The sequence below is a fragment of the Cydia splendana genome, chromosome Z (genome assembly GCF_910591565.1).
Source record: "Cydia splendana chromosome Z, ilCydSple1.2, whole genome shotgun sequence".
Taxonomy (NCBI): Eukaryota; Metazoa; Arthropoda; class Insecta; order Lepidoptera; family Tortricidae; genus Cydia; species Cydia splendana.
The window spans coordinates 26,095,263-26,108,377 of NC_085987.1; the positions used below are offsets into that span (position 1 = coordinate 26,095,263).

At 37.9% G+C, this 13,115-nt stretch overlaps 1 protein-coding gene across 1 annotated transcript; it reads left to right on the plus strand.

Annotated features, from left to right (window-relative positions):
- The first annotated feature begins 1,626 nt into the window (after positions 1-1,626).
- On the plus strand, positions 1,627-13,043 carry LOC134803912 (uncharacterized). The gene is made up of 10 exons (XM_063776726.1): positions 1,627-1,781; positions 2,443-2,629; positions 3,051-3,283; positions 3,770-3,896; positions 4,685-4,874; positions 5,667-5,796; positions 6,222-6,303; positions 9,852-9,982; positions 10,255-10,336; positions 12,891-13,043. The coding sequence occupies exons 1-10, from the start codon at positions 1,737-1,739 to the stop codon at positions 12,965-12,967; spliced, it is 1,284 nt and encodes a 427-aa protein (XP_063632796.1). The 5' UTR covers positions 1,627-1,736; the 3' UTR covers positions 12,968-13,043.
- Positions 13,044-13,115: the final 72 nt, after the last annotated feature.

Consider the following 13,115-nt stretch of genomic DNA (forward strand, 5'->3'; position numbering starts at 1 on the left):
GGGACGCACCCTGAAGTACAACAAAAAGACGTTTGAAAAACCAAATCTATGAAAAAAACAACATTTTGTGAAAGGTCATATTTAACTGGCTCAAAATATATGATAAACGTCAAAAATATAATATCAAATGATTTAAATATATAAATTCTTCCCTGAGTAACTGGATTCCATCAATAAAACTTTATGAAAATACCAGAAAATAAATATATACACTTTGGAAAACATGTAACTTTTAGGAGCGTCGAGAACAGAAACGTGCGCTCTGAGCGATAGTCAAATTTCGACTGCCTGTTGTGCGGCTCAGGTTTGACGATAAGGAGTGGGGAGGGTACCACAATATACCTGGGTCTATAGGCTACCCCCACGTGATATATTTTATCAATAGGTTGATTTTTGCAAAATCGACTTTTGGCCGCCTAAATCCGTCAATGGGATGCACAGACGTAGTGCATCCCACTAACCCGAGGTTAAGCGGTTATACTGTTAACCCAGTGTCAAATTGTACTGGTAACCATGGTAACTCTAGGTTTAACCGGTTAACCCCGGGTTAGTGGGATGGTGCAAGTGGCGCTTAATCAAGTATTTTATGAAATACCTGTACCTGTTAGTGTAGACATAAGAGGACTCTCTCACTAATCTGGTCATGTAGGTATATCACAAGTTTTGTATTAATTTATAGTGAAAATAACTGTATATTGGTAGCTTTTTTACAAATTAATATACATTGGTTTTGCTCAGTTGAAGTTACATTTACTCAAAATCCTGCATCAATCTAAGGCTGATATCGTCCAAGCATTCCAACTGCGGCGGTTGACCGCGCCGCCGGTATTAGAGTCGGGCGGGAGATGTTGGGCATCGTCATTTCACGGGCGGCAACCTGCCGTTCAACCGCCGTGATTGAAATCTTTTTGACGGTTGAAACCGAACAACATTACGTTAGCATACGAAATTAAATCTTCTTACACCCACAACACGCAGTGTGTATGGTGTTACTTTAGGTAGGTACACTAATGCGGTACCGCACACCGCTCCAGTGTGTAAGCGAGATAGCACTATACTGCCGTGCTAACAACATTTGCAGTAATCGCAGTTGAAAAGACATGCAATTGTTAATCTTGTTCTCTTTGAATAAGTTCTTTATTTAAACGCTGTTTTTCGTGCAAGTACTGCACATACGATAAGCAGGGCAGTATATGCATGTGTATGTGTGTATAGCGACGTCTCGCTCGCATCCCGGAGCAGCGTGCGGAACCGCATCCGATGTGAAGACCGCTACACAGTTGTCTCGCCAAAGTACCTAAGTATGTTAATCGTGCAATAAAATATTTTGGCAGTCATGAAGTATACCCGATAAATCCTTTACGTTTAACGGTTACGATGAAATTTTCGATTAATTTTACTCATTGCTCACAGGGCTTATTGCTTATATGAGTAATAGGTATTTGAGTCTTTATGGCTATATAGTAATTAGTTTCTTAAATAATTGTAAGTACCTAAGTTTACTAATGTATAAAAAGTATATGAAATGTTTAAGTAGTATCGAACCAATTGTTCTTTTGAATGTATAAGATCCAGCAATAACAACTATGTTTCTATTTAACAATCAATTAAATCATTGCGTTACTTTTAACAATCTGCTCGTTAGCGGCCCCATCGAAGCAATTATTTTTTTATTGGGCTAATCAGCCCTTCAGTTCCAGCTGGGCGCCGACAAGCAGTCGGGTGGCGTTGAAGGAATGTGGCTTATTCTTTATATAGTGTTTTCAATCGGGATAAATCAGGTGAGGAATGAAAATTGATAATAAAACTGTCTACGTACAACACAAACTATTTATTCTTTAGCGATTAAGAGTTATCAGACAGTTGAATTTAATTCAATGTTATATCTACAAATATTACACTACGACTACTATGAGTATATATTTAGTATTATTTATTAGAATAAATTCACATTCATGGTGTTCGTACTCGTCCACGCGGGTATGATATTAATCATATATGAACTATTTTTTAGGATTGTGTAGGGTAGGTATGAGTACCTAAACAAATACACGTGTAAGTAGTGCATAATTGTTTTCCATCGTATTTTCTCGGAAACGTTCGTATTTATCATGCTACTTCAGTCAACCTCAGTAGTTTTTGTACCGAGGCTGACTGAAACAGCAAGACACGTTTCCGTGAAAATACGATGGTAAATAATTACTATGCACTACATCTGTAGTTATGACGGGATCATAGGGTTGTCATAATTATAATAACTAAGCTAAATATTTGAAGGGTTTGTCCCGGCTTTATGACCTTACCTAACCTACCTACTTATAATTATATAAATTTGCTAGAGGTTTTACTAGACCTTTCCTTTCCCGCATGTGATGAAATTAAACTTCGCTTTACTTTTAATTAAAGTTTTAGGTACCCAGGTATTATGTTTTGTAATTACAGGGTCATGGAGAAAAAGAAGAAAAAAACAGCAGTCGAGTGCTGTCTCACGCCTTCACGGTGTCCCCGGACGAGATCGTGCCAATGCTGCCCGACGAGGGCATGCAGATCAGCACCGTCATCGCCGGCCTCATGCCCGACTCCTTCGGGGAAATGTTCAACTTCCTCGACGGAGACAGCTTCGGAATAGGTTGTTCAACTGTCTTTCATTGGACCATTTTTACCATGATCTAGGGAACTGCAAGGGTCGTTACCGGTATAACTATAATATCACCCTGCTTTTGCGAATAGCTTTTAACATTCTAAAATGGTGTTTAGGAAAGGAGAATTCAGTATCAGATAACTGTATTAAATTGATAAATTCTAAAACCAGATATCGAAATTGAATACCGTTACATTTGTATAATATCCCTTAATACCGGTATTGATCCCTAAATAGATCCATGATCGCGATTATGTCCGATATGATCGAAATCGGTACCTACGAACGATTTTTGTTATGTCAGACATAAAAAATTAGGTGTATCTAGCTTGTGATGTGGTACCTAACGGCTGAAAACGCCACAGTTGAATTCCCATTTTTGTTTTTAATGTCTTCATTGTGTATTCAGGTCCCATGCACGAATTCGTATATGGGTGGCAAGCGATCGTGAACACCATGAGTATGAAGAACAACGTAGAGGTGCGCAAGCGCGCGGGGATGCAGCGGTTCGCGCTGGCCGGCATCAACGGCATCACGCTCATCTCGCACATCGGCGTGACGGAGATCATGATTAACGGCACCAGGACCTACTGCTACGGCGGCGTGTCGCGGCCCCCGGGCCGGCGGAGCGTCATATGCAAGGTCCTACTTCAATTCTACATCTTTTTTCAATTTTTTGAATGTATTTGTACATAAAAAATAAATGTTATTGGTAAACTTGTCACTTAAAATTGATTTTTAAATTTTTTTTAAAACCTACTTTTTGCAAAGTGTTACTTGTCACTTTTTGACATCTATCAATAAGGATATTTAGACTACGTCCCATAGCAGCAACATCACCATCAAAAAGGCCTTTACACTATGTAACAATAAAAACTTGTTTTTTTTTTTCATTAATGTTATTTCTGAAACTAGGCGAATTACAAAAAAGTTTATAGGACACTTTTGTCTTTAAATATGATTAGGAATACGCTGTTAAAATTATTCGGTTTCCTCATGTTACACCGTGTATATGTCATTTTAGTCCCGGTAGTTATGAATCCCGGAATTCCTTCGAATCCTTTAAGTTAAGTTATGCCCATGTAAAATGCGGTCAGCATTTATATTATTTTAATATTGTGTTTCCAGGGTGCGATGTACCAAGAAGGAAGATTTTCGTGTAAAGTTCCGTATCTTCGCTTCCCAACGGTTACGGGCTACAAATATTGTATTGATAAGTATGCAGCGGTCAAGTCCATGGACGGCACATACAAAAGTAAGTTGTCTGCTTCTGATTAATGACGCTAGTCACTAGGTACTACAATAGGGTCAGTAGTAGAGATACAACGGATAATTGTTTGGCCGGATACCGGATACCGGATATTCGGTCTGACCATCGGCCGAATATTCGGCCAGCGGAGCTATACCTACATTTCGGTTTTTCAGGTGCGCATTCTGCAAGTTTGACCTGTTTCCTAGTGAACGTTCGCGCGGCCACATTTCTAGGTTCGAAATGAGTGCGCGTGCAAGTCAGTGGAATGTTTAAATTGTTTTAAAATAGTAAACAATTACGATAATGATCAAAACTGTTTCTTAAATCCAATTAGTTTACTCCGAAATCATGTTACTATCCGGTATCCGGCCGGCTATTAAAATCATGGCCAATATCCGGTGCATCTCTAGTCAGTAGGCGGATGTTGGGATATATGTATATATATACGAATAGATATAGTTACAAAGTAAAACATAGTACTGTTTTTTTGCATAAGCAATTAAGAGAGGGAGGGAGGAAGGAAGGAACAAAAGAGAAGAATTAAGCATAAATCAAAGAAGACTACGATTAGCACCGTTTAGGTATTAGGTATACGTAGCATGCATGTAGTTTTATGAATTGTACCTAAGTACATTTGTAGACCCTGCGAATCCTAATTCGCAATCTAAAATATCCATATAATTATCGAACATTCATTGTTCATTTTTGCTTAAGCTGAAACGGAGACGCTACGGTCGCTCGGTCTATAATTAATTAATAATTTAAAATCAATACCTAAATGTTATTTCCAGAAACTTACTGTGCTCGAGGTGACGTGGTTCCCAAGTTCCATTACGACTATATTTGTGAGCGCCGAGAGATCAGAATAAAGAAAATCAACATGTCTGATCCTAACGAGCGGTTCAATATAAGGAACCCCGTCGTGAGGAGAGCGGAGTATTACAGGGCACCATACGACATACTTAAAGCTTGCCCTGACTGGTAACACACTTTATTTTCTTATTAAGGTTTTGGACATTTATCCAAAATTCGGCGAAGGGCGTACCTTCCTTATTGTTATTTAGTCTATTCTGATGCTGTCAATGAATAGTAGTTTAAAACGTACCATTGACCGCGGTGACTTTCAAATGCAGGGGCGACTTTAAAATTCTAGTTTTTATATTTATGCGAGATTTTTTACAATAGGTGAATATGAATATATAGTAATGTAACTAATAGTTACAGGAACATTTTCAGTAAATAATGAATAATGGTAATTCTATGGCCGTTTTAAATCTATCAAAGTAACCCCAAATTTTCCAAAGTCACCCCGGTCTATGGTAATTTATTGTCGGGAATTATCCAAACATTCACGTTACTTCTTCCTTTATATATTATTATGAGATTATGACAAAGGAAAGTGACGCAAACGCACTTCGCAAACCGAAACCGCCAAATAAAAAGCCGCTACTTATAAATAGAAATAGAGAACCTTATACCTGCATATTTCCCAGGTAGTTGATTAATCCTTCTTCTTACATTTATTGAACTGTTTGCCTTGCTGACTATACCTCTAAATGACATAGGGCATAGAATCTGTTCGGAAAGAGGAGTCGTAAAATGTATTGGGCTCCATACATTACACGACTCTTCTCTTTCCGCACAGACTCTGTGTACTTTTATCGTGTTCGGCCACGATTTTAACGTCAGGACAAAATGTATGTTACCGTGGACGGCGCCCACGTAAAGCGCCCATTGAAACACTGGCCTATAATTGTAATGCTACACGAACAGGTATGGGTGCAATTTACGCATATCTCCAGAATTGGCCCACGCTGAGCTGCCGCCGGCGCTCCTGCAAGCCAACGATACCGAGTTCATCGCCCACGGTGGTAAATACTGGCTGGCCCTCTATTACACACAGGTAACATAATATTTGAGTATACCTACTCGTTTTATATTTGAATTTTGTTTTTATAATAGTCTATTCGGCATGAACTACTAGTACAAATAGTTTTATTGTCTGTCTCTCGCAAACTCCAACTTTAGAGAACAACCTATAAATTGTTTTTTAAATAAAAATACACTTTACAATAAATTGCTGATTAGCTCAGCCATTAATTAAAATATTGCCGTTTAATTAATGGCTCCTAAGATATGCAGACGACACCTTGTACACGTATACTTAGGTACTTACATAGTTTGTACGGTTTGTACCATACACTGTGTAACAAAGACTGGCTGTGGCTAATTTCTGGCCTAAGCCTAACGACATAGTCAGTCAGATACCTGTTATATAAAAGTTTGTTAATGAATTATGTTGTCTTTAATATTTATTACAAATTTCAGCTTTCGACGTACGCAATTTATTTCCAAGCGCATGCTGAGTACCCTTGGCAGTCCAATAGACCAGTAGTGCCGGCCGATAAAGGTAATGTACCTATTGCTAAATTCTAGCACATACCGTGAGCACAATATCAATATCAAATATCAATAATATCCTTGACCTCTTGATACGACACGACACCAGCTTTTTCTTTTATTTACGTAGCTACGGCCTGGTCTGCTCCTGCTTATCTTTCCTTTTAAGGCGACGGTAGCGGTGGGTAAAATTTCAGATTCTGTCAATTTACCCCATTTCACACACAAGCGCACTTCACGCACACTACCTCACTTTACTGGGACAGGTCAGTGACCCATCATGTTTTTTTAAGATTGGACTTTTAGTTTAGTATTGACCACTAGCCTCCTTTGAGGGTAAAAGCGTTCCATTTAAAGATGAAAGAGAAACAATGCATTTAATCTTGCTTTCCTTGTCTGTTCATGTCACACGTGACGTACCTATAATTCATTTGATTGTTGACTGTTTTACTACCTAATATTGCTTTGTCGAGATACGCGTTTTGTACAATTAAAGCGAATAAAACAAGATGTCATTAAGTCAGATGTAAAATGTTATTTACTACTCTATACGGTTTTTCATAAGGTGCAATATCCATTCAATGGGAATTTAAATAAAGGCGGATAAAGCGAAACAGAGTAGTTCTAATCAGTTGAGAAATGTGATCTGCAAAGGAGAACATACAAAAGCATTTTTGCCCAAGCTGAAACGGAGACCTTTGCTAACGCTCGGCCAATGATGGTTTAGGTACACCTATAAAAAATGGTTGTCCCTGCTGTAATTTTAATATCTTTATATTTCAACCGGTATAGTTTTACCTTCAAAAATAATCGGTATCGCTAAACAATAGCGGTACCTTACTACTTATACGTTCACGAAATCGGTATCTGCATAACTTGATTGTTAGTAAACTAACCTGGAAAATAATCACAAAATCACCGAAACATTTATGTACAGTCACCTGCAATAATATGTTACGTCATTAGCGCCAACTTTGCCTCCAGGGAAACTTTGCCCAAAACGACAATTTTAAACAAATTCGTTAATGTAGAAAAAATTATAATAGTTATGGCCACCCTGCTATTTTTAGTAGAAAATAGGTTATATTTCTGACAAAACTATATACCAAACTTGTGCATAACTTGACTTGGGAATTTAGAGTTTGAGCGAGTTGTCTAATATAGGGTATATTTCGGCGGGCAAAAAATTGATAAATAATGAATGCAAGTAGAAAAAATTGAGAACCCTTTGACAAATATTTCCGGGTTTGAGTTATAACACATGAAGCATAGATTATGTCTATTGAGATTTAAACTAAAAAGGCCTAAATACACAAAAGTTTTAGCGGTGGGCAAAGTAATCCGGTAATTTGGCATCTATACCAACATTGCCCACCACCAAAAACGGATTAGGGTTGTCACTTTCATCTAATTTACCCAACTTCGCAAGTAAAAGAAGGTTATGTTTGTACACTAAAATAAATTTATAAATATATACTGTATTTAATTTGTCTTATTATCCTTTATTTAGATGTTTTATCCCGTTAACGAATGAAAAACACAACAAAAATCATATTTTTAGCCATTAAACTATTGTAACAGATTTTCTCAAAAGTGACAACCCTAGCTTTTGTAAAATGCTTAGGCGAGCCTTATTTGGAAATGGGCAAAAACGGGTAGGCAACATTGCCCAGCAAATTTATTTTAAAGTTTTTACACTTATCGCTAAGTTATTAACAATGGTAGGATTGCCCAAAACCTTTAAGTGATCCTTAGACATCATCATCATACGAGCTGTATTTGAATACCAAATTGACGTGGGAAATGTTGGCGAAAACCCCGGATATCTTTGCCCGCCCTCTAAAACGCAAAAAAATGAGTAAAAACACGATAAAAATTTTTTTTTCAAATAAACTGATGCGTTTGATCACAATGGACGTGCTGAGCAAAAAAAGTCATATGATGTGATGTTTTTTGAGAAATTCGTTTTAAAAAATAAGCGGGCAAAGTTGGTGATAATGACGGTACCTACTCTTCGAAGGCCGCAAAAATATGTGACATGGTCTTATGGTTCTACAAATAAGATCGTGTCAGATATTTTTGCGGCCTTCGTTGTGTAACATAAATTGCAGGCGACTGTACATTTGGAATAATTATTTTATTTAGTTTTAACGAAAGTTTCAAGTTTAGTACGAAAATACTTCAGATATGCAATATGCACAAAATGTAGACCTAATCGAAATAAAACATTGCTTTTTATAGGTAATTTATAAAACATTCGATACATAGGTATACATAACAATAACTAGAGCGCTATTGGCCTGTAAGCTTCATCTCGGTCTCCAAAGCCGCAAAAACTCGCTAGTACTTAGTGCTGGTCTAGCCGTTATTTTTTCTTGAAGATTTTCAGAGAACAGCACGTACACGCATTATACATATAGACGGAACGAACCGCATAATCATTATCATTTATTCGTCGCAATCCATGGTATTACAGATCTAGGTACAAGACTTTCAGGTATTACTTATACGAATAACATAACTCTTCCTGTTAATAGGCATTATTTTAAGATAAAAGTTCTATAATATAATACAAGATTACAATTGTCATCAAAATTCATTGACGTACAGAAGTCAAATACGTTTTTAAACTGACGCAAAATGATACCAGCATAATAAAAATTGATCCCAATCAGTAAAGATGAGTCTTTAAACTTTTTTAATTTTAAGCGAGTTTTGAAGGAACATAATACTTAAATCGATGTAATCGTATTGTTTTAAGATAGTTTACTGCGGTTTTCAACCATTATAACAGCAAATCAAATTTAAATGAGACGCGAGCTGATATTTATGTACCCTATTTTATGAAATACAATTTATCTACTGGTATACTTTCTCGTGTGCGTATATGATTTAATGTCAATATAATTGTCAAAAGCAAGAAAATCAAGCTGTCATTTTCATTTGAAGAAGTACACGTTTGCTCCGGTGTAGCCCCAACGGGCATCTGACTTGAAGAAGAATTTTGAGTGATGTCGTCAATGTATGGAAATTGTTCGAAAGTTTACATTTGAGATTGAATTTCTGTGTTGTCTTTGTGAGTAAAAATATAAATCGATAATAAATTGGTAGCTGAATTATCTAGCTTTCAGAATCATACAATAATTCAATTACTGTCAAAGACAAATTTGTTTTGCTTCCGTCTCAAACGGAACTCCATATTTTGATTTTTTGATACTTTTAGTGTCGATTTGTAGAGAATAACAGCAAATTAAAAATACAATGGCATGAAGAGTCGGTACACGGTTTCTTCGTGAACAAATTTACGTGTAATTTTATGCAATTATTAAACATTTATTGAACAAATTATGGTTACAAAGTGAGGTCTAAATCGAAAACGTCATATACCGGCCCCTTAACTTGCGTTATTTGATGGTTTTGAAGAAGTTATCATGTCGTATCAAATGTCCAATCATTTTCCTCCGTCTATGTATTTAAATGACATAATATTGTGTGTATTTGTTTTGGAACGTAGGTAGGCTTTGCAATCTTCCATTAAAATAGTTTTATTCGTTACAGGTGGAATTTGGGAGCAACTTCTCAAAGCTAACATTGGACCGGATATGAATCTTCATTACAACTTGAACGGAATCTTCAACAGATTCCCGAATTACCCAGCAGCGATGGATTTGTTGAAGAACGATGGACAGGTAACATGATCATTCGTGAAGTCGGAGAATCGCAATAAAATCAGTCCTCGCGTGTATTAAATACCGTGTATTAAATATTGGTGGATTTGAACGAAGAGTTATATAAACGTCACAGGTCATAATATTTATCACAATTAAATAAGCATAAATATAGGCTACCTAGTTATTAGTTTTTAAACATGGGAAGATGTGTAGTCTTAGAAAAAACGTGCTTCCTATTTGACAACTAATGGCTATTATTACACACATAAGTAACTAGTTCTTCTCTCCAGGTGCAACCTGCAAACTTCAGGTCGCCGGTAGCCTCGACCGGCGAAGAAATCATATCCAACCCGCATTTAGCTGAAGGACCAGGTATGGTACATTATTGTCGAGGCTCGGAAGTAGCTACTTGCAGGCTGAGGATTTGTTTTAAACGGACGACCTTGGGAGTCCGTTTAATTGAATCCGAAAAAATTGAGAAAAGTTCTATACCGAGTTGTTTTTTCACCTGAGCGTACTCTTGTTTGCCGATACTACATATTATTTCTGTTCGTGGTAGCATTAGACAAGTAAAATTTGCTCTTATGTGGGGCGACCTCACGCTCTTCGTAAACGCTGCATATTGCGGTGGCTTTAGTTTATAGAGGCTTCTGAAGTAGGTATGAAAAATAAATATGCCTTTGCAAATTGCAATGGGCATACACTATTACTGGCGGCGTTCCGCAATACTTACTTAGGGCCAGTTAGTTGCACCAACCACATTTGACAGACTGATCAACGTCAGTCGGCGCGCCCCCGCGCTTTACTATGAAACTCTTTAACGATACGAACAGTTTGGTGCAACCGACCCTTATAAGTTTTAACCACCTAAGCCCCAAGGTACTACCGGTAGGACGGTCTTCAGTCCGATGAAATTTAAATCCAATTCAATTGGAATTGTTTCCTTTGTTTCGATCAATTTTCCAACAACGCAAAATCAACTCTATTTCCTACACTATAGGTTCAAATTTCAGTGGAATAAATTGGATTTTTCATTTGTATGGGCCTTAATAAATCGTAAACTATTGAATTCATTGGGAAATCATGGGATATTGCAGCGTAAAATGGTGTGGCAAGTCATCTAAGACTTCTACTTACAAAACAGATGGAATAACATCCCACAGGAAAGCGAAATTCATTATTTCATTGAATAATGTTTCTTGTCCGCGGGGTTCATTTTATACTGGTCAGTAAGCAGAGGCGAAGTATGTCCGTCCCTTTTCGTCAACTTGAAAATGCAATGCGCTATCCCTTTCCCTTTCGACTAGTGATGTGACGATGATGGTTTTTCAGTTGCGGAAACTTCGTGCTTCATCATACCGTATTGTACCATTTTAGACATAATATATAGGTAACATGTTGTGTAAGTTTTTTTAGAATCCTCTAGGCCAGCGGAGCAGTTAGGCCGCATGTCACGAGATGGACCTGATGATGAACTTCAAAGAAGTGCGAGGGAACTCGGTGTTGGTTTGTGATAGAAATATGTTGTATGGGTTATTTAGAATCCTCTAGGTGAGCAGTTAGGTCTCATGTCACGAGATGGACCTGATGATGAACTTCAAAGAAGTTCGAGGGAACTCGATGTTGGTTTGTGATAGACATATGTTGTATGGGTTTTTTAGAATCCTCTAGGTGAGCAGTTAGGTCTCATGTCACGAGATGGACCTGATGATGAACTTCAAAGAAGTGCGAGGGAACTCTGTGTTGGTTTGTGATAGACATATGTTGTATGGGTTTTTTAGAATCCTCTAGGTGAGCAGTTAGGTCTCATGTCACGAGATGGACCTGATGATGAACTTCAAAGAAGTGCGAGAGAACTCGGAGTTGATTTGTAATAGGCATATGTTATTGGTCCATTTGAATATGTTTTCAATACAACCTTCTATGACCTTAATAAAACGGACAAAAGAAAATAATTGTATGAGATTTTGGCGACACTTTTTTCTCGTATCGAAAGAGATTGCGATTGTGAGTGGATATAATATAAAAATTCTAAACTTTAAAATTCAAGTTCTGGGTACTTTAAACAGAAATGCCCTAATATGTTAAGTAAAAATTTCAGGTACATTGTTAAATTACTTAATGAAATATTAAATTAATCAATAAGTATAATTATTAAGTAAGTTTACTCTAAGTATACTAAATTGGTAACAATTTTACCACAATAAATTTCGATGTCACTGGTAGCAGTACCCACTACCTGTAATGAACATGTCCCATCCCTACATATACACGTGTCAGCGCGCCATGTTTAAAACGACCAATCGCAACGCCGTGAGCACCCCTCCCGCACCTCACAGTTTGGTGATTTGCGTCGGGAACAAAATGGCCAATATTAGGTTTCTAGAGGCGGTGTTCTGTGGGCTGGAAACAGTGCTCGACTGACGGTCAGCGCGTACCATACGCGCCGATCGCACGCGCTGATCGTCGGTCGTGTTCAAGCCTTTACAGTGCTCGACCGACGGTCGGCGCTGACGTCGGTTGGACGTAGCTATATCAATGAAAATGTACTATGAAATACAGTGCATCGCTGATAGGTACATACGCCCGTACGGTCGGTCGCTCCGTCAGCGAAGCACTGAACGCATCCATAGAATCTCATAGCTCGTCGGTCGACCGACGTACGCGCGACCGACGAGCCGGACCGACGGCTCGACCGACCGTACGCGCGGACCAAATCACGCGCGTACCGTCAGCGTAGCTGTGTGCGCATTCATAGACTTGCATAGATATAGCTACGCCGACCGACGGTCAGCGCTGACCGTCGGTCGAGCACTGTTTCCAGCCTTAGGAGGATAATATGTATGTAGTCCATATTATGCTCTCGTTTTCTCTTACTCTGTGCCTAGTCGCCATTTTATGAAAATAATTTACTTCTTACTTACAGGTGGAGATATGAGTGCCACGGGGAACAATTACTTTCGACGTGATTCACAAGGTCAGCCACAGTTCGACCAAGGATAAGAACAATATCGGAGACATTTCCAATCATCGACACATGAAGTGAAGTGAATTGAAGAAAATATACAAATTAGTTGATTCTCTTCGTTTTATTTGTAACAACACTTTTTTTTATTTGTCATGCGTTTTTCTTTTTTAGAGTTCCGTAGTC

What these genes read in the sequence shown, in the direction of transcription:
- LOC134803912 (XM_063776726.1), top strand. Translation starts at nt 1,737, where the DNA reads ATGTGGCTTATTCTTTATATAGTGTTTTCAATCGGGATAAATCAG. An exon ending in CATGGACGGCACATACAAAA is followed by an intron (nt 3,897 to 4,684) that starts GTAAGTTGTCTG and finishes TGTTATTTCCAG; the next exon opens with AAACTTACTGTGCTCGAGGT. An exon ending in CTTAAAGCTTGCCCTGACTG is followed by an intron (nt 4,875 to 5,666) that starts GTAACACACTTT and finishes CTACACGAACAG; the next exon opens with GTATGGGTGCAATTTACGCA.